Source organism: Cupressus sempervirens, chromosome 3 (assembly GCF_028749045.1).
Source record: "Cupressus sempervirens isolate cs-2001-9-10 chromosome 3, ASM2874904v1, whole genome shotgun sequence".
NCBI lineage: Eukaryota > Viridiplantae > Streptophyta > Pinopsida > Cupressales > Cupressaceae > Cupressus > Cupressus sempervirens.
In genome coordinates this window covers 642,514,465-642,536,663 of record NC_143120.1, presented here as the reverse complement: position 1 = coordinate 642,536,663, position 22,199 = coordinate 642,514,465, and the positions used below count along the sequence as shown (strand labels likewise).

Below are 22,199 nucleotides of genomic sequence, written 5' to 3'. Positions count from 1 at the left end.
AGTAATATACCCTCAATAATATTATTATGATTATATAATAAGATACATATATATATATATATATCACTCTAAATGTAAGTTAATTATTCCATATATCATATATTATATATCCCATATACAATATAATTTATCCGACATAATTATGACATTAACATAATCATCCATTATCCTAGTGGTAGTCTTAAGCTTTTTTATCTTTGATCTTTGGTACACCAACAAATTGCAGAAGTTGTTGAACAGCATTATCTAGCAGCACTTTGAAAAATTCTAACTACTGCTTTTTAGATAGAGAATTTTCTAGCCTTGATGGTAAAGACAATGTTTGCATTGCATTCTTTGCAAAGTCAAATGCAAGAAATTGTTTGGTTTTAATGACAAGACTTCCTCTGGCATTATGTGAATTGACTTACAATTCTTGACACTTTTATCTAGACTAGGGCTCAATAATGCATGTGATCCTCTAGTCTCACTAACTATAGCCTTTCCTTTATCTTTATTCTCCTCCTTTTGGGGCTCGTATTCTCCTCCTCTTGCCACAATTATGTGGATTGGGGCTCACTACTACACCTAATTCTATAGTCTCGCCAAATATAAAATTTCCTTTATTCTCCTCCCCTTAGGATCTCAATCAACTCTTCTCTCTGTTGTATTGTTGTTGGTGAATTTGAAAGTTATGAATGGTTTATCCAACATAACAATGTCATGTATGCTAAGGTTTGTCATATACGTCATTATAGTCAATAAAAGGTGAAATATGTACCATTAATATTGTTTTTACTAGTGATCTTCCTAATCTCGCAGCAAAGACCCATATAGATTGCATTTGGGATCTCAACTCCATTAAAAAATTCAAAGGGGACTCATATTCTTCTCGTTTACTTGTCTTGTCTCCTTTAGTGTTAAGTTTGGAGAATTCTCCATGCATCTTCTCAGGACACCCAATTTTGTCATGTGGTTTTATCCTCTAGTTTTTGTTTGTTGAACTATAGTAGTAGTAGAAGCAACGACATTATGGAGTCCTATGGGACTAGGATTACTTTTGATCCCCTTTATTTTTTGGTTTTTTGAGTATGTGTTGTATTCTCTCCCCTTCTTTTTGGCAACCCAAATCTAGGTTATCTTCAATACTTTAACAAATTTGGCAAAAGAGTCATCATCTTCAAGAAAACTCCAATCAATGGAGGCTAAAGGTTGTATTTTAACGAGAGTTGCATACACAAGGTCAACCAAGTCAGGTCCATCATCATCAATCCTTACTACATCACATCCCAACTTGAAATCAGTTATCTATTTGACGCTCAACCTCATCCACACTCTTTGTGAACTATGTAGTCATGTAAGAAAATAATTTCATACATAATTATCAAAATGCAACCTAAGTTAATCATATGTGGAAAATCAATATTTGATCATGTCTTTAACAATGTTTAGCACTCCAAACTAACCTTTGCATTTATAAAACTGTAGTACTAGGAACTGGATGCAAGATTTCCTCTTCTTTGAATAGAACTTATTAACATTACTAGTTATTTGCACACTTCAATCCAAATGAATTTATCTTCCACATACTTGGGCATCTTCTCAAGGAAAACATTGTAGCCTCCTATCCTAAAATAGGTGAGTTTGAGGATAATGAATGAAATAACTATCATATATATCTACCAACACACTTGCTTTTGGAGATAATCTTCCCCATTAATCCCCTAGTAACTCTTGGGCTAGTTGCATAGTGAATGCATCATTCACTCTTCTACAGTTGGCATCGCTTTTTTGCAATCAAAATATTAGAGAAAAATAAAATATCTAGACATCATTGTCAAAATCCTTCATGTAACGAAGTCCAAGCAAGTACCTTGTCCAGGCCAAGGCATATAACAACATGTAACGAAGTCCAAGCAAGTACCTTGTCCAGGCCAAGGCATATAACAAATATGAAGGCATGTATAAAGGCTTGTGGAAATATAAATGGGAGATCACCTTATGCAATTGGTTGCTAATCAATCCAACCCAGTCTATCTATTGCTCCTCAGAGTAAATGATATTACAAGGTAATTGGTAAATACTTGTTTTTTATTAACATAGACTGAGAGGTCAATTTATACAAAAGAATGATTGTAAAGAATAGAAACATTTTATTCTAGAGAAAGCAAAAAACGAAAGCAAACTGAAGCTTAAGATATTTACAAGATAACCATTAACTAATAATAGACGACTTATCTATTATTGTAATACCCTCCCTTAATGGTTAATCTATCGAACACACCAAGTTGTCCTCTGAATTTGACAAACTTATCAGGACCAAGAGGCTTGGTGAGAATGTCCGCAGTCTGATCTATGGTAGGAACATACTGCAAATCTATACTCTTGTCTTCAACTTCAACCAATTTTCAAATGTGTTAGAGTAAATAATTAATTAATTGTTAATTATTTATTCTATTGCTTAAGCTTACTTAGGTTAATGCATGTAGTTGAGGTTAGTTGTTGACAACACGGGAGTTTGTTCCCTTTAGCATACTTATCTTTTCCACCTTTTGTGGATGTGTGCTGAGTTGACAACCTTATCTTCTACCATATTCCAGCTTGTTCTACAAGCTTCCATGAGGCCTTTATAAGGGGTCACTCTCTCATTGTAAATTCATTCCAATTCTATTTTCACATAGCAATTCTAATTTCCTATTGTGAAATATTCTTGTGCAGTATTTGTTTCAAGCTCTTTGCTCCCTAGGTTTCTCTTCAGCAAGCTATTTGCACTGCAGGTGATCTTGCGCATTATCGAAGTCGGATTCTCAACTCCTACATGGTATCAGAGCCACCCTACTGCTTTTTGTTCGAAGGATTTTTGAAGCTGTAATTTAAAGTCACAAACCCTAGTTTGTTTGTACATTTTTTCTTCAAATCGGGGGTAGAGAAAATTTCTAGAGCATTTTCAACCCAAACGGACGCTGCCATTGGATCCAGAATGTCGTTTACAGTCAGATTACACATTAAAAAAAATTTGTTTTTGGCTTCAAGCTTTTTTTTTTGGAAATTTTTTGGCCTCCTAGGTAGCCGTACGGAGGAACAGAGCGAAAAAAAATAAAATTAAAAATTAAAAAAGGCGCGCCACCACGGGGCCATCGGAGCACCACCAGCGTGCCTCCTGCACAGTGCTCCGTCGATGGCTAGCACTGTAGTGCCATCAGAGGTTCCCACCGCCAGCGCACCGCCCGCACGCCATCGAAGGCCAACTTCCACTAGCAGCGCCGCCAGGTTCTCCTCATGGGTGCCACCACCACCACCGACCTCCGCTCCACCATGTGGACACACTGCTGACTGACACATGGATCTACACCAATAGCTGACGTCATTTCCCGACAAAGTCACATCATCTTTTCGTTGCTGACCTCACGTTCACAGGAACCCCTGTTGATGTCATTTTTCGTCTTGCTGATGTCAATTTTTGGCAGGTTGACATCATCATACCGGCGGCTGACATCATTTTTTGACGACGGTCTCGTGACGGCCATGTGGGCGTCAAATTTAATCTAGTGTCTGTAATTTTCCAGCAAGGTGCAATTTTGGAGCAACAGTCAGTTTTTTAGCTATAACTTGAGCATACGGAGGTCTTTTTCCGATCCAAAAGAAGTGTCGGAAAGATGACTCAGAGACAGAGACATTGGTGCAAGTTTCATCAGATTTCGAGTTCATTTGAGCTCCCATTTTTGGTGTTAAAGTAGAGGATTATGTTTCCTCCTATTCTGCATCAACAAATCCAGGTTCTTTTCTAATTTTTTTTCTTTCCTTAGTTATTTTTGTGGTATTTGGGAGATATTCTTGTACGTTTGTGGGGGGGTGTCTTTCTTTTATGTAATTTACTTCAGTGAAGACCCTTCTACTTCCATCTTATTCTTTCTCTCAATGGCAGATTCATCTATAACTCATCTCACACCACACAACTACCACACCTGGAAGGCACAAATGACTAGGCTTCTCATGTCAAGAGGTCTATGGTCTTGTCTGGATGAGAATAAGCTAGTTCTTATGCGCCCTTTTGAGGTTCTATAGCACAGGAACAAAATGGATGAAGCCATGGGACTGATTACACTCAACATTTCAGACAGTCAGCTATTTCACCTGGATGGTTTGACTACTCCACGGGCTTATTGGCAGAAATTTCAGACTTTGTTTGGACAGGTGAATGAGTTCTAAGCACTTCAGTTGGATGCAAAATTGACTTCTTTGTCACCAAGCAACTTTCCCACCATCAACGAATTTCTGATGAAGTTCAAATCCCTACGTGCAGTTTTACAAGGTTGTGGGAAGAATAAAACGGATAATGAGTGTATATTTTTTATACTCTCAAAGCTGAAGGGGCAGTATCAAGGCTTTTCTTCTAGTTTCTACTCCACCATGGATGCCCTTGGAGACAGACATAGGATGCCTACATTTGAGACATTTTGTGACAGGTTGACTAGGGAACAGGCAAAGATCCAACAGGTGGATGGTTTTGGCTCCTCCAGCCAAGCATTGGTTGCTCAAAATTTTAAAGGGAAATCAAAGAAGAAAGGAAAATCAAAGAAAGACACCGCAAAATTTGATCCTTAGCCTCCAGCTAATCCTCCAGCAAACCCTCCCAAGGGTAAAGATTCTTCAAAGTCGGGTGAGTCTACCTCCAAGACCAAGAAGAAATCGAGTGAAAACTGCAGCTTTTGTGGGAAAAATGGACATTCAGTTTCCAGGTGTTGGAAATGATTAAAGGCTTTAGAGGAAGCCATTAAGGAGCATCACATTTCAGCTCCTCGATCTTCATCTCCACCTGTAGGGAAAGGTCATGCTCTTTCTGCACGAGCTACGACTTCAGCACCTTTATGGATTCTTGATTTTGGGGCTTCTCACCACTTAACAAACACTCCAAAGTTGCTTACTTCACTTGCTCCTTGTGCCACCACACAGATTGCAGTTGGGAACTCTTCACAACTTTCAGTTTTGGGTTCTGGCACTGTTGCTTTGGCCGGGGGCTCTCTACAAGATGTATTTTGTGCTCCTGATATTTCGATGAACCTTTTGTCTATCTATCAGATTTGCCACTCTAGCTCTGGGAAGACAGTCGAGTTCTCACCACATGATGTGGTTATTCGGGACTTGCATGATCCAGAGATGATCGTGGCCACTGGGAGTGTTAACTCTACATCACGCCTCTACAGATTTGATGAATTTGAGTCTTCTGATGACACAAGTTCATGTTTAGTTGCACATGCAGATTCAGTAAGCAAACTTTGGCATGAACGTTTTGGGCATGTCAATTATAGATATCTTCAGCAGATGAGCACACAGGCACTTGTTCTTGGGCTTCCCTGGATTTCCTGTCCAGATGGTGTTTATTAGGGATGTGCACTTGGCAAGCAACATAGGGATTCTTTTCCACATGGATGAGCCACTCGTGCTTTAGCACCTTTGGAGTTGATTCATAGTGACCTCATGTCATTTCCTACTTCTTTTTCAGGTGCTAGATATGTGCTTACATTCATTGATGACTTCTCCAGATGCACATGGGTGTACTTTATTAAGTACAAGTCTGATGCTTTCAACTCATTTCAATTTTTCAAGGCATTTGTAGAGAAGCAGTCTGGACTTTCTATTCAGCTGATATGCATGGCTAATGGGGGGGAGTATGTGAACTAGGCTTTCAGAGATTTCTATTCTGAGCATGGTCTTGAGATTCATCAGTCTCCTACTGCAATTTTTGTGTATCAGCAGAAGTATGCTCTTGACATGCTTCGTCACTTTCACATGCTTGATTGTAAGGCAACTCCTACACCATTTCAGTCGGGTGTTACTTTGTCTACCTCCTGCTCTTCATCTACAATGGATGCTACTTTGTATCGGCAGTTAGTTGGCAGCCTATTGTACCTGACACGCACCCACCCTGATCTTTCTTTTGCGGTTGGCCTAGTCTCTCGATTTTCTCAAGACCCTCATGAGAGTCATTGGCAAGCTGCCAGGCATATTTTGCGCTACATTCAGGGAACACTTATGTATGGCATTCATTACACTTCGAGGACTCCACACATTGTTGGCTACACTGACTCAGATTGGGCTGGTGATGTTGATGATCGGAAGTCTACTTCTGGCTTTGTCTTTTGCCTTGGCTCCGGTCCCATCACATGGTCATGCAAGAAGCAGCATGCTCAAGCACTTTCATCTACAGAGGCTGAGTACAGGGCTGCAGTTCTTGCTAGTCAGGAGGCTTTATGGCTTCGTCAGCTGATGACTGAGTTTGGATTACCTCCTGATCGCCCTACTGTTTTGTGGTGCAATAATCATAGTGCCATCCACATTTTACGCAACCCAGTGGAACATGATCGTACCAAGCACATTGAGTTGCATATGCATTTCATCCGTCAGTTGATCTAGGATGGTGTTATTGCATTGGAGGACATTCCTATTGCCAGTCAGGTTGCAGACATCTTCACTAAGCCTTTTGCATTGCCACGCTTTCTTCAACTATGGTCAATGATTGGGGTTACGGAAGTTGTCCTTGGGGGGATTGGTTGAGGCCATCCTTCCTTCACTTCATGTTTTTTTCAGCATGTTGTTTTTTACTTCTTTTTGGAGGAGAGTTTTTCCCATGGATTTTTCTCTCTTTCCCCGTTTTATAGAGGTTGCATTTAGTTGCATTGTACTTGGGTACCTAAATTGCCCTCGTTGTCAGGACCCATTTTACATTTTTCCTTGTTTTGTGAGCTTAAGGCATTCCCCTAAGTTGCACTTAAGGGGGGGTTAGAGTAAATTATTAATTAATTGTTAATTATTTATTCTATTGCTTAAGCTTACTTAGGTTAATGCATGTAGTTGAGGTTAGTTGTTGACAACACGGGAGTTTGTTCCCTTTAGCATACTTATCTTTTACACCTTTTGTGGATATGTGTTGAGTTGATAACCTTACCTCCTACCACATTCCAACTTGTTCTACAAGCTTCCATGAGGCCTTTATAAACGATCTCTCTCTCATTGTAAATTCATTCCAATTCCATTTTCACATAGCAATTCTAATTTCCTATTGTGAAATATTCTTGTGCAGTATTTGCTTCAAGCTCTTTGCTCCCTAGGTTTCTCTTCAGCAAGCTATTTCCACTGCAGGGGATCTTGGTGCATTATCGGAGTTGGATTCTCAACTCCTACAGTATGTAATGAAAATGAACATCCACATGCTTGGTTCATTCATGGAAGACTACATTCTGTGCTAACTTGATAACGCCTTTGTTATCAACAAATAGAGTAGTCAGTCCTGCTGGTGACATCTGCATATTCCCAAGCATCCGACGAAGCCAAACAGCTTCACATCCTACCTTAATAGTCCCTCTATATTCAGCCTCTGTAGAAGAGAGAGAAACTGTTTGTTGCTTCTTGCTGGTCCATGTGACTGCACCGAATCCCAAACTGAACACATATCCAGATGTTGACTTTTTATCATCAACAGAGCCTGCCCAATCTGAATCTGTGAACCCACTGAGTTTAGGATTAGAACTCCGAGAATAAAAAAGTCCATAATCTGAAGTGCCCTTCACATAATGAAGCACACGCTTTGCTGCCATCCAATGATCAGCCTTAAGAGCTGTCATAAAGCGTGAAATATAGCTCACTACGAAGTTGATATCAAGCCTAGTAGCAGAGAGGTAGATGAGGCTGCCTACTAGTTACCTTTATGTAGTATCATCAACGGAAGGACAATCAGACTTTGTTGATAACTTGAGACCTTTCTCCATAGGTGTAGATGCAGGTTTGCAATCCTGCATTCGAAATTTGTCTAACAAGGCCTTGACATATTTGGACTGAGAGATGAATATACCAGAAGATTATTGCCAAACTTCAACACCTAAGAAATAATGCATGAGCCCAAGGTCAATCATATCAAAAGACTGGCATAAGTTTTGTTTGATTCCTTGAATCAAAGATGTCAAACTGCCAATGATGATCATATCATCCACATAGATAACTAGAAGGATGATGTCACTGTCAATAGTCTTGATGTACATATTTGAGTTTGAAGAACTCCTCTTGAAGCCTTAATCACTGAGGTACTTATCAATCTTAATGTACCATGCTCGAGGGGCCTGCTTCAAGCCATAGAGAGCTTTTAGCAATCTGAGAACCTAACGGTCTTTACCAGCAACCTTAAAACCAGGAGGCTGCATCATGTAGACCTCTTCATGGAGATCACCATTCAGAAAAGCACTCTTTACGTCCATTCGATGGACCTTCCAGCCAAACTGTGCTGCCATGGCTAGGACTAATCTGATGGTGCTCATCTTTGCAGTAGGAGCAAAGGTTTCCTCATAATCAATGCCCTGGTGCTAAGAAAAGCCCTTTGCCACTAAACGAGCTTTGTATGTATCCAAAATACCATCTTATTTGTATTTGATTTTGTAGACCCATTTGCAGCCAATGGGTTTCTTCCCTGGTGGAAGATCAAAAAGGACCCAGGTGTTGTTCCTCAGCATGCTCTGATGTGCAGATGGCATGGCCTGTTCCCACTCTGGAATTCATTTAGCCTCAGAATATGTTTGAGGTTCAAACACATTGCGAATGTTGGCCATAAGAGCAAAGTTAACAGAATCTGTAGTTTTGCTCTTTTGTCGAGCAGTTCTCCCATCAATGAGCTCATCATCATGAAGATCACCAAGTGTCTTAGCCCACCACTTAGGCCGAATAGGAGAATGACCAACAGTAGTACTAGGAACTACTTGATCAGCAGGATCCTCATCAAAAGAAGTTAGATCAAACTTAGGTGAAGCATCTACAAAGCGAGGTGATCCTGCAGGAGAAGTCGAAGGTGTCTGTACAAGTATCACTGGAATAACTGGAGCTGCAAGAGCTACTAGAGCCCTCCCATCATGTGGACCTAATGGAAGCCGAACTCCCAAATCATGAGCTTGCATAGGCTGGTCTGTTGGATTAGGAATAGGAGAAATAGGCATGAATGGTCCTTGCTACTCATCAAAGACGACATCACAGCTATATATGAGACGAGATGTCTCAACATCAATCAGGCAGTAGGCTTTGTGAAGACTGCTATATCCAGCAAGCATCAGTTTCTAACTCTTGGCATCCAACTTGGTGCATGAAGCATCAGGGATCCAAACAAAAGAAAGAAAGCCAAAAACCTTCAGGTGATTGATTATGGGCTTACGACCTGACAAGGCCTCTTCCGAAGTTTTACCTTTGACCGCCACTGTGGGTGACTGGTTCAATAGATAAACTACAGTGTTAGTTGCTTTTTCCCAAAACTGCTTTGAAACATGTCTATGTTCGAGCATGGAACGAGCCATCTCAATGATTTTCCTATTCCAATGTTCAACTACACTATTTTGTTGTGGCATGTGGGGTGTGGTGAATTGACGTTGGATGCCATGTGTATCCAAGAAGCTGGAGAAAGCATTAGAACAAAATTCCCCCCCATTGTCTGATCTAAGAGTAATAATAGATTTCCAAGATCTTTTTCAACTAATAGTTTAAACTTCTAAAATACAGTAAATGCATCTGATTTCTTTTTAAGGAAATACACCCGCATTTTTCTATTGAAATCATCTACAAACAACAAAAAATACTTGGACCCAAGAACAAAAGGAGTGGCCATAGGGCCACAGATATCGACATGAACAAGCTAAAGTACCTGAGAAGCTCGCCAAGAATCGCCACTAGGGAAAGGTGTGCGATGTTGCTTCCCAGCCTGACATGTGTCACAAACTTCAAGGTGTTGAGTCTGAATCTCTGGTAATCCAAGAACAAGCTCATCCCGAGCAAGCTGTGAGAGATAATGTACATTTAAGTGCCCATATCGTTGATGCCAAAGTGTGCTGACAGAAGATTGTCGAGCAGCAATTGCTAAGTCTTGAGAATCATCAGAATCAGTAAGTCTGAAAAGACCATGATCCTCAAGACCTATTGCAACATTAGACTTAGTCACCCAATCAGTGATGGTGCACTGATGTGAACTGAAGGTGACTGCCAAGTGTGGAGAATGTCGCAGCAACTGACTGACTAAGAGTAGATTTAGTTCCATCCCTAGAACGTAGTACACATCAAGGAATATGAGATTCCTCCCAAAAGACTAAATCTGAATGTTGCCTTTATTGACAACCATGTACTCTTCTCCACCACCAAAAATAATAGAATTTGAATAAGGTTGGTAGTCAGTAAACTAGTCTCTGTCGTGAGTGAAATGTCGAGAGGCACTTGAATCGATGTACCAGGCAGATGACTTCACATGATGTGTAGGTCTTTTAGCCATGAAGGTGTAAAAGGCAAATTTTGCCTACTCAACATGCTCTGCACTGTTCTCTTTGGGTTGTGAACCTGATTGCTTAGACTGGGTAGCTAAGCATTTCCGGCATTCAACCTTCATGTGACCAAACTTGTGGCAGTAGTTGCATTGAATGTTCTTCTTTTTGCAACCATCAAATGGTGGAGCAGAAGACTTCTGCTAAGTGGTTGTTGAAACTTGCCCTTATCCTTCTAAAAGGATTTCGTAGCAAAGGCTTGCTCAGTGGAGGTGGAACTAGAGCTGCTACCGAAATGTTGTTTCCACCGATCTTGCTGAAGCAAAAGTGTGTAGAGATCAGTGGACTTCAAATCAACACTAGTAGATGTGATGTTGAAAGTCTCGATAAAATGCTCATAGGATTTTGCTAAACTCCGAAGAGTGATTACCACAATATCTTCTTCCTCCATCTTGCAACCGATGGCAAGTTGTTGATCACGAATTTCTTGAATCCGATTCAGGTGTACATGGAGCGTAGTGCGCTCATCCATAACAACAAAAAATAGAGTGTTTTCCAAAAAGAAGGCTCTACTCTTGTCAGAAGTCTCATGAAGACCTTTCAGATGTGTCCAGATTTCGACAGCTGTCTTGCCAAATGGAATTTGAGAAAGTTGATCATCAGCCACGGATAATTTGAGAAGCATCACTGCCTCTTGATTATTTGAATCCCATGTATCTTGATCAAGACTCGGAGAAGTTAGACGATGCGTAACACCCATAACAAGTTGATCGGTGTTCTGATATTCAAACATTGTGATGATGCGCTACTTCTAGGTTCCATAAGTGCGGCCATTGAATCTGGAATTATGCTCAAGCAAAATATTTGTCAAAGATGCCATGGCACGTTTTCCAATGAAAATTTGTGAAAATTTGTGAAGGCACGTTCTTCGAGGAAAAATACGAAAGACTTAGAAGAATCAAAGAGTGACCCAGAAGAGAGCTCGAAAAACCCAAGAGGAATATGCTGTTATTTTTTGGATCCGTTGGCTCGAAAATCATGGCACAAAAAATGAAGCACCCAGAAAAACGGACAACCCAGTTGAGCTCTCGAAAAACCCACCAAAAATTTGCAATCAAAAAAAAATTCAATCTCAAAAATTAGGGTTTCGAGCAAAATATCAGTCGAGGACCAATGAGATCAAAAACAACAAAAAATGGTGTTTTGCAAGTTTTAAAATGCTCATTTTTCTTTAGACCTAAGACATTTATGCATGGACAGTATAGATGAGGAAGAATGGACACTAAACAAGAAAATTTTGCACCCTTAAAATTGTGATTTTATAGCCTCTTGAAAAAAAACGTGAATAGTTGCCATGATTTGTAAAAAACGGACTCAGCAACAACAAAAGTTGATAAAAAAAACTGTGATTGTTGAGATGGAAGTCGCAATTTTACAGAGGAGTTAAAAACTCGTAAGTTGCAGACATGTCTAGTTTCAAACTAGAGGAAAAAATGTGTGATTTGCAAAAAAGGTGAGTTTGAAACACAGTCTCAAAAACCCTAGCCCGAGGGTGTGATCAGATTTAAAGCTGGCAAGACAGAAAACCCTAGGCAGATTTTTAGAGAATATAACTAAAAAAAAATTGAAAAAATTAAAACAAATAATTTCAAGAAGAAATTATAATTTTTTCCAAAAAAAATTAAGTATTAGCTCTGATATCATATTACAAGGTAATTGGTAGATGCTTGTTATTAACAAAGACTGAGAGGTCAATTTATACAAAAGTATGATCATAAAGAATAGAAACATTCTATTCTAGAGAAAGCAAAAAACGAAAGCAAACTAAAGCTTAAGCTATTTACAAGATAACCATTAACTACTAATAGACAACTTATCTAATATTGTAATAAATTATTTGTATGAAGAAAAGCATCCATTCATCCAAATTTAATGCACTAAATTCCCCATATAACATGTGTGGCAATACAATAACATCTATAATCTCTCCCTTCAATTGTGACTTGTGTGTAGTCTTGGAAGTTAGGATTAGCTTCTTCTTGACACAGCGAACCATTCTTTTGCTATAATATCCCTACATAACTTTGCTCGTACTAAATTCACATTGTGATAAAGAGGGTTGCCAATGTGAACAACCCTCTCAATTAGGCAAACAAACGCAAGCATGGATCATTAAATTGCCACTAGAAAAGTATTCACTTCCAAAAGTCCACTTTCTACCAGTTTCAATGCAATAGGGTGTTGATTAGGGTTTTTTATGCTTCTCCAAAATTCATCCAAATTTATATACCCTAGCCTCATGTCACCTACTTCTACAATGTACTATTTAGAATATTTAAATGTTTGCAACCCAAATATTTGAACTTAACTTTTTTGAAAGTTAATAACGATTTCATCTCCAACTAATCTTCAAGTGAAACAACCCTAACTCTCTTACAAGTAATACAACAAAAATCAATGGTACTTACTCCTCAATGTAGTGATGGTAGTGATTGTCACTCAAAAATTTGAAGTAATTATTTTGTCTAGGGCTTTGCTTCAATCCACGCCTCATTCTTCTCAAGCAATCTTTCCATTGTGAACAATTAGGGAAATAAGTATCCTATTAATCCCTACATTTAGTTCTCATGCTTTGGCTGTCATAAAATGTGTTGTACCCAAGAGTCACATCACTACTCTTCTTTGAATGAGTTTGAATTGGTTTGTTGAAATCCACCTTTGATTTCAAAACCATATTACATTTGGGTTTGTCTTCACAAGCAATACTTCTTACCTTTCATCAAACTTTTGCATTTTTACGATTAGTTCTTGAAAGGTAGTCAAACTCCAAAAAGGTTGAGTACTCTTTCGCAATCCAAAAGCATCACCATAATTTTCCATCTTACATACTTGTTGCAATACAAACATTTTGAAAGTCTATTGGAGTTTAGGCGAGTTATGACAACCACTTCAAACTTTGGAAGTACTTTATACACTATAGAGTGAAAGACCATTTGGAAGAGACTTAGGCATCACATAAAAAGTTCAAGTCTACGTGTGGGGTTCCAAACGAAGACTAACTTGAAGATTTCACTTGGACAAAAAATAAAGTTTTGAAAGGGTTGTCAAAGTTGACGAGACTTTTAAAGAAAAAGATACACACCGACAATCTTTCAAAACTCGGGAAATGAAGACCATGACTTAGATGGGTGGTATGAATAGACCCATTGGAACCCAAAATAGTTTCCTAACTCAGGCTAAAATCCAACGACCTGAAGATAATTACCTAAGTGTTGCAAAAAATGACTACAATTGAAAACTTAGACAATTATGGGGCATTCAGAACTTTCATAGAGGGGTAATTTTGGGAAGGAAATTCTCTAGCAATGGATTCCTTAAAAAAAATGACCTTTGATGTTCTATTTACACCCTAACTTATATTATTTTTGCATCTTTAACATTTTACCAAATATCCATCATTTCCCTCTTCCTCTTTCTCTCAAAAGTATTCATATATTACAGGATTGTTATATAAATTTGATATAAAATGCATCATGTTATAAATCAATGACACTTTGTTACAATTCAAATATAATGTGTTATTTTTAAGCATTTATAAATATTTTTTATACCGCTTATTTTAAACTATTCAAATGTTACAAAATTTGTATTAAATTATGTATATAAAGATCTTACATGGATACGGGTATGGCAGGGGATGGTGGGGACAAGCTTCCTGGACAAGATTTTGCCAATTTTAGGGACGGAAAAGGGGACCGCAAAAGGGACGGCTATATAACAATAGGAAAAATTAAAATATATAGAGAAATTACAAATATTCATATGAAATCATGGATAAAGCATGTGCTTATACATAATAGAACCTTAAAAATATAAGAATTAACAGAATTTATATGCCAAATTTGTGTTAGTTTGAGATTCAAAGTCAAATTTCCTCTAGAAATCAAAGTCCAAGTCCAGTAGGCATCCTTTGTCCAGTCCTTGGGTAACAGTGTTCTAAATCTATGTGCTCTAATCCTCTTCTTTAATTTTTAGAGCTTAATTTTGGATTTGTTCAAGTAAGATTTATAAGTAGACCAGAATTTTTTAGTAGACTTCAAATTTGAATCTCAATAATTTCAATTCTATATAAGCCGATATGATAGTGACTTCCCAAAGTCCTATTTTAACTGACATGTGCCAATCAACACGCCCATAGCACTTTCAAGTGAGATTGCTTGTGAATATTCCACTTGTCAATCCAAAAACATGCTAGATATAATTCATGATAGAAATCAATCTCCAAATAAAGCCATACGAAAGTCTTAGTTTTGTGCCAGAACCATGGCTAAAGACAAACAGAAATTGATAATACATCATGCAAAAATACAATAAATGAAATCCAATATAGACCAGATTTTTACAAATGATACCTTTGATTACAATTAATTAATGTTGAAACCAGTCAATGTTACATATTTTTGGGCCATGCACCAGAAGCTGATGACATCTCATAATTACTACTTCTGACAATAAAAAGAATGGTCTCAAGCAACATACCAGACACCAATCCCAAAATACCTCCTGCAGCATTCTGAATGAATCTAGGTAAACAATACTCAGCATTCATTCACATTTCAGAACTTTTATTAAAAATATATTCTCGTTGGTAATACTAATTATCAATCCTCATTTCAACCAGCAATATAGGCACAGGGAAAATACCAGTTAAGCAAGTTGAAAACAAAAAATATGGCAGGAAATCAAAATGTTTACCATTACTGGTTTGTTCCCAAATAAAGCTCGAAATGCCATATGTCCAACCAAATAACCAGTGAACATTATTGCAATAACATGTAAACCTGCAACCAACTAATGGGTTAACATTAAACAACCACAACATTTAATATTGAAAAGATCATTCAGAATTTATAGAAAAAGACATCACATAGATTATGTACCATAGTTCCAAAAATCGCCATGAAATCGCCGAAATCGCCAAAATCGCGATAAGATTCATGGCTCTCGATTTTTTTGGAATTGGAAATCACTGGTGGCAATTTTTTCTTGTGAATCGCCAAAATCGGCGATTCATGGCAAAAATCGCCATCGTGAATCTCCAGAAATCACCCGCGGCAGCAAGGATAGAAAGTTCAATTTTTTTAAAAAAACACATGTTTTATTTGCTTTCTAAGTTGACTTTCCTCTTTGTTATAACCCTAAAGAGCCTTCTATTTTCTTAGTATGAGTAGAAGAGAGGAAGAGTGAGAGAGAAGAAGAGAAAAGAGAATCCATAGATTTCCAACCGGCAAGAAGGAAGAGCACCAAAGAGATCAGAAGTCCATTTGGGGAGGCCATAAATTGCATTGGGAGCATTAAGGAGTCAATATCAACACTCCTCAACTCATTTGCAAGAGGTAAGTGTTGGTTTTTTTTTTGCATGTTAGTGTAGTATGCATTTTTTGTTAAAAAAATTTAGTGTTCATTTGCAAATCTTGAATGTTTTTTATTTTTACTAAATTGCAAACTAGGGTTTGTTGTTTTGTAGTTTTTGTTTATTAGTTGCAAACTTTGATTTTTTACATGAATTTTTTTATTGCAGCAGCCCTTTGCTTTCATTTTCCAATTTCTACAATGGGTAAAAAAGATGAATGCTGGAAATATAATGAAGAGTTTCTTGGGAGAACCAAATATCAAACAAAATGTATATTTTGCAAAGAAAAAATAAATTCGGGAGGTATCTATAGATTGAAATACCACATTGCTGGCATACCTGGCCATGATGTCACAGTTTGCACTCAACAAACCGCTGAGGCAAAACGCTCTTGTTTAGTGGCATTAGAAAAAATTGAACAAGACAAGTTGACTAAGAAAATGCAACTTGAAGGGTTAAGAGGTATTGGCTCCCGTGCTCCCACATCCGCAACCGCATCTACATCTGCAAGTGCATCTGCATCAGCTTCCGCATCCGTAGGTTGTGTTGGAGATGGTTCTTCTAGGCCTCCTTTTCATCCTAGTGCTAGTGCTCATGTGAGTGTTAGTGGTAGTCGGTCTCATACTGAGACAGAGTCCAACACCAACCTATTGCGGCCTAGAGTGCGGAAAAGCAGAATGGATAGTTACTTTGTGCCCCACACTACTCCTGGCTCCCAACCCACGCTTGAGGGCATGGGTTTGAACAAGGAGATTCATGATGCTGCCAGAAAAGAGATTTGCAAATGCTGGTACTTTTGCAACATTCCATTTATTGCAGCCAGGTAATTGATTCTTTTTTCTTTGTTATCTTCAAAGTTAAAGTTAAAAGTAAAAGTAAAACTTTAATTATATCTACTTGTTTTATGATTTTAGTTTTTGACATCTAAATTTCTAATCAATATCATTATCTATTTGTGACAGGACTCCTTATTGGCAGAACATGATAGATGCAGTTACCATGTGTGGTCCGGGGTTTAAAGCCCCAACTGAGGCTGAGTTGAGTGGATACCTCCTGGAGGAAATGGTTGAGGATATGAGGCATGAGCTTGAGGACAACCGAAAGGAGTGGATCGAAAAGGGTTGCACCATCATGATTGATGGTTTGACAGATAGGAGGGGAAGAACACTCCTCAATTTTCTTGTATCCTGTGGAGGTGATTGATCATTCTACTTTCCTACATACATAATTTTGAATCGTGATTGACTATTTCAAATCTTGATTTGTTGATTGCTAATAGTAATTATAATTCATTTTTTTGTTACTTGTAGGATATACCATGTTCCTCAAATCCATTGATGCTTCTACTCACGTAAAAAATGCCACATATTTATGTGAGGTTATTGAGGAAGTTATAGCAGAGGTGGGGGAACAACATGTGGTGCAAGTGGTGACGGATAATGCAGCAAGTTATGTTGCTGCAGGTAAACTTTTAACTTTTTAAGTTTTGAAAATAAATTTATTTGAATTTTGAACTTTTTCTAATTCTAACTTAGAATTTCTAAGTTTCCTAAGTTCTAACATGTTTGAAATTTGAATTTCTAATTATCTTAAAATTGATTTAGGCAAACTTTTGATGGAGAGGCACCCCACCATATTTTGGTCCCCTTGTGCAGCACACTGCCTTGACCTCATGTTGGAGGAAATTGGCAAACTTGAGTGGGTCAAGTCATGTGTGGAAAGGGCAAAAAAATATGCAAGTTTATTTATAATCATTCATTTGTCCTTAGCACAATGAGGAAGTACACAGGAGACAAAGAGTTAGCTTGTCCAGGGATCACGAGGTTTGCCTCGAATTTCATCACCTTGCAGTCCTTGTTGACATCAAGGGATGATTTGAGGAGCATGTTTGTTGGGCGGGAGTGGATTTCATCTTCCTATACTACGACCACTGCAGGGATAGATATGGTGGATTGCATATTTGATGATGATGGTTTTTGGAAACCTGCTAGAGAAATCCTTCAGGTAATTTTATTGCAATTCAACATTTAATATTTTACAGTTTACTATGCTAATTGTTTAATGATTTAGTTTTACCTTAAGTTATATTATTGAATTATTCTATGTTTAAGTTTTGACTCAAATTTTTGTTTTACTTTATATGTAGGCCACTGGGCCTCTTGTATCTCTCCTACGAACTGCTGATGGGGAGAAGCCCTCTATGGGCTACATATATGAGGGCATGGATAGGGCCGAGGAGGCCATTAGAGCTCAGTATGAAGGAGTGCAAGAGAAGTATGCCGCTATTTGGGACATCATTGATAGGAGATGGCAGAATTAGCTCCACAGACCCATCCATGCAGTAGCTTACTTTTTGAATTCGGCATTTCGTTTCCATCCTGACTTCAAGGCGGATGAGGAGGTTCTCACCGGATTATATACAGTGATCCAGAGGTTGAGTACTGATGAGGATAGCAGTGCTGCAATTATTGAGCTTGATAAGTTCAATAATAAAGAAGGGCCACTTTTCTCTAGCAGGGTAGCCATAGATGCTCGGGAAACAATACAGCCAGGTAAAAATTAAATAATATATTCAATGTTCATGAATCTAGATTCTAAACTTAAAGTTGATTATGTAATTTTAGAGTTAACTTGTAATTTGTAATTTGTAAATGAGACTAATTATTTTTATTTTCCCTTATTTCAGATAGATGGTGGCAAATGTTTGGGGCCACAACCCCAAAACTTCAAAAAATTGTCATTCGTATTCTGAGTCAGCCAAGCAGCGCTTCTGGATGTGAGCGCAGTTGGTCCATGTTCGAGCACATCCACTCAAAGAGGAGAAACAGGTTGGCAGTGCAGAGGTTGAATGATCTTGTCTTTGTTCATTACAACCTCCGTCATAGGATCAGACAGATTTTGGGCACTGACTCCTCTCCAATCATTCTGGAGGAGATTGATCCAGAATCAGAGTGGCTCACAGAGGTTGTAGATCCAGTCTTCACTGAGGAAGACCGTGCGTGGATTGACCAGGTGGATATAGAGGCTGAGGCAGCTAGAGCACGTTCTTCAGGCATTGGTAGATGCACACGTGCACGCACAGACACAGGCCCTAGCGACATTCGTGAGCCCATCTTATATGCGGGAGATATGGCTCGACAGTCCTCTAGGACCTACATTAGACGCCTTGCTACTAGGCAGACTAGATACTCAGAGGCTGAGGCTGAGGCTGTAGCCGAGCTTGAGGATGATGTTGAGGATGACGATGACTATGAGCCTGAGGCTTGAGCTGGAGCCTTGTTTTTATATTTTGTTTACAGATATTGATACTGAATCATTGATAGACATATGTTTCAAACTTTCATGGATCTTCATCTTAGATTCTTACATAAATTTATGATTTGATTTCTTATGGATCATCTTACATACATTCTATGATTTAAATCATTATGATCATTTGATTTCTATTTACTTCAGCTAGCCTACAATTTACATTTTAGATAACATAGTTACGTATGTGATGGATTTTATGTTCCATGTTTATGTATGTTAAGTTTTAACTTCTATTTGATGATGTTATAGTGTGCTTAAGTTATATTCAATAAAGGGTGCATGAAATAAGTTTTAAATTGTTAAAATCCTTAAATTTAAAGGGTTTTTTCAAATTTGCCGATTCATCGCCGATTCATTGCTGATTCACGATTCGATTCGGCCTTGCCGATTCCGATTCACATTTCTTTGTTATGTACACTCAATAAGAACTTAGAAATGGTCCTTAGATGAGTACAAAACAAAAGCCTAACTTCTAGACATAATAAAAAATATTGAGTTTCCAAAATACATATACAAATGGAAAACTTAGAAACAAATGCAACACAACTCTCAATATCACAACTAATGACTATATATTGAACTATATTGAAAACTAGAACCATGTCATATCCCAATTTACTGCACGAAAATATCACATTAATATTATAATATTTGTATTAAATCTTAGCTTCAAGATGCAAGGCTAACCAAGTAAGGAGCATACTTAATATGCTCCCTATGACTTAGTTTCCCCGTTGGTAGGAGTTTCTTTAAGACTATGGAAATGTGTTGTGAAGTGAGAACCAGTTATAGTCAACAAAGCAGAATCACAGGAAATGTCGCCAGGCCATAGTCAACAAAGCAGAATCACATTACATAGATTGCTTATAGAACTGATTGTTCACACCACTAATTCAGCATGAACTCCTATCGACCTTGTTTCAAGCAAGGTTTGCTATGATTTAAAAGATGTGTTCACATCTTCAAACAGCTTCTCCACTTGCCTTAATCTTCACATTCCCCAATAAGGGAAAAAAGAAATTATCAAAGTCACTTTCTCAATGTTGGAAATGGTGATCAGATTGCACAGGTTACACCATTATGAAACAACAATATAAATTCATATAAAATAATGTATTAATTTTGGGCTTGATATTTTTGAATGATTTACAATTCAATACATTTGGCTTTATTAAGCCATTATTCTCCCGTACCATCCAAACTCCTTACGAGAAAGTAATTACCAAAAACTAGTTATTACATTATTTACTAACTATAAACTAACCTAGAATTTATTTGTTAAATAACTATTATCTAGTATTTATTATTTATAAACTAATCTAGCCTATATACTATTGATGTGATATAAATGCACATTCCTCCCCTTGTTATCATAATCCAAACAAATGATGGAACACTACAGGGATTGAACACAGCAGCCCTTCTAGAAACTTTGATGAAGCATCTCCGCCAGTTCTCCTTGCTTGCCCATAAAACACCAAAATGAACCATCAATGGATCTCCTAACTATCACACCTATAAAATAGTTGTAAATCAAGACAGAATTATTCCAAAGTACACTACTACTCTTATGAATCAAGGCAAACTCCATTATCCACAAGATAAACACCAACCAATTTTACATCAATACACATTCAATTATCTATAGTAACACAGCCACCAATCAACTATGAGTAAGACTAACTCAAATATCCATATTAACACTCTTCCCTTTGTGGATTGAGACTCAACTCAATTATCCACAAGTACACACTTGCAAAACTATGGAAATAGTCTCAGCTATGATTTTCCTTGTTGATTATGAGTTCTTGTTCATGTCAAATTAATAATAGTTGAAAGGACCTCTTTGAAAACTCTTTCACATATGAGGGAAATCATAGTGAACATCATGTAGAGAGAGTCCATGATGTCATCTAATTGAGTGATTCCGTGATGGGAGTTGGATGTCATGTTGAGAAAGTTCATAACGTCATCATGTTGGGAGAATCTGTGATGTAAGCTAGTTGTGAGCCTTGCAGGCTCGTCATGTTGAGAGATTCCAAGACAGCATCATGTTGAGAGAGTCTCTAATGTAAGAGCCTTCTAGGATTGTCATGTTGAGAGATTCCAAGTCCCTAATGAAAGTTGGTTGTGATACTTGCAGGTCCTTCATGTTGAATGATTCCATGATTTATGTTATGCTAACATAGCATGTTTTTTCTTTGAGAATCTATGTGATTAGAATTTATCATTGACATTTTTTTTGGTTGCAGCTACGTGTGACTGATATATGAAAGATCTCTTTTTCTAAGTGGGAGTGTTAAGACTGTAGCTGCGATAGAGATCTTTATCTCTATTTTTTAGAAAAATGATTGTTTGTGATAATAATTGAGATAACATTAAATGTAGAGACATGTATTACAACATGCATTGAGGCATGCATATGGAAATATGAAAATTAATGTATATGGAATTTTGAAGAGACCTTCAATTAAGTAATAAAGTGTCTCTCTATTCCTTATATATTGTACCAAGCGAAAACTAATGTACACTTGAACATTTTATGATCAATAAAAGTAAAATTTTTGGTTGTGTGGCTGGGTTTTTCCCTTCATCTGGAAGGGTTTCCCAGGATAATATTGTGTCTCTTGTATCTATCTTGTGTCTGTTTTTGTTCTTCCTTATTGTTGTTTATCTTTATTTCTAGAGAAATCCCAACAAAAGCAATAGGTATTGTCCCAGTGCAAAATAAACATATGATTTCCTATGAAAGTAGGAAGTTGAGGAACCAAAAAAAGTTATTTCGTGTATGAGAAAGAGATGTTGGCAATAAAACATGCACTTGCCCAATTGAGGTAATATCTTCTAGGGGGTAAGTTCGCGATTAAGACTGATAATAATAGTCTTAAATATTTTCTGAATCAACGAGATTTGAGTAAAAGACAATAAAAGTGGGTGAGTAAATTGCAAGCTTATGATTTTTGAACTAGGTGAATTTCGAATGGGTTCTTGGTCCTAGTCCCCATTTGGTTCCACTTGGGTTTGAACCCAAGCAAGTTCATTCCTCCAAGTCAAGCCTACGTCGAACCAAGGCATACCCAGGTACACCGAGTGCAAACCAAATACAATACCATTGAGAACATTCTAGAATTTAGTGCAGAAAACAATTATTACAAAATTTGAATAAAGATTGTTAACATTACAAACAAAATTTTCTGAAGTTCAAATATTTATTA

At 37.7% G+C, this 22,199-nt stretch overlaps 2 protein-coding genes across 3 annotated transcripts in view; one reads left to right on the top strand and one right to left on the bottom strand.

Annotated features, from left to right (window-relative positions):
* Positions 1-22,199, bottom strand: part of LOC149568326 (uncharacterized) — a 90,083-nt gene that overhangs the window by 6,289 nt on the left and 61,595 nt on the right. The window contains exons 4-5 of one of the 2 annotated variants that reach the window (XM_089817543.1): positions 15,015-15,100; positions 14,672-14,832 (exon numbers count right to left, since the gene is read on the bottom strand). In XM_089817543.1, coding sequence (XP_089673669.1) covers positions 14,710-14,832; positions 15,015-15,100 — 209 coding nt within the window. In that variant the 3' untranslated portion in view covers positions 14,672-14,709. Of the gene's footprint in view, positions 1-14,567; positions 14,833-15,014; positions 15,101-22,199 lie in introns of those variants that run through there. The other variant, XM_089817542.1, reaches the window with a different exon arrangement.
* Positions 17,928-19,122, top strand: LOC149568327 (uncharacterized). The gene is made up of 3 exons (XM_089823406.1): positions 17,928-17,935; positions 18,001-18,224; positions 18,359-19,122. The coding sequence occupies exons 1-3, from the start codon at positions 17,928-17,930 to the stop codon at positions 18,937-18,939; spliced, it is 813 nt and encodes a 270-aa protein (XP_089679532.1). The 3' UTR covers positions 18,940-19,122.

Excerpts from the sequence above, each read along its gene's own strand:
- LOC149568327 (XM_089823406.1), top strand. Across the intron at positions 18,225-18,358 it reads TCGGGAAACAATACAGCCAG|ATAGATGGTGGCAAATGTTT; the intron begins GTAAAAATTAAA and ends CCCTTATTTCAG.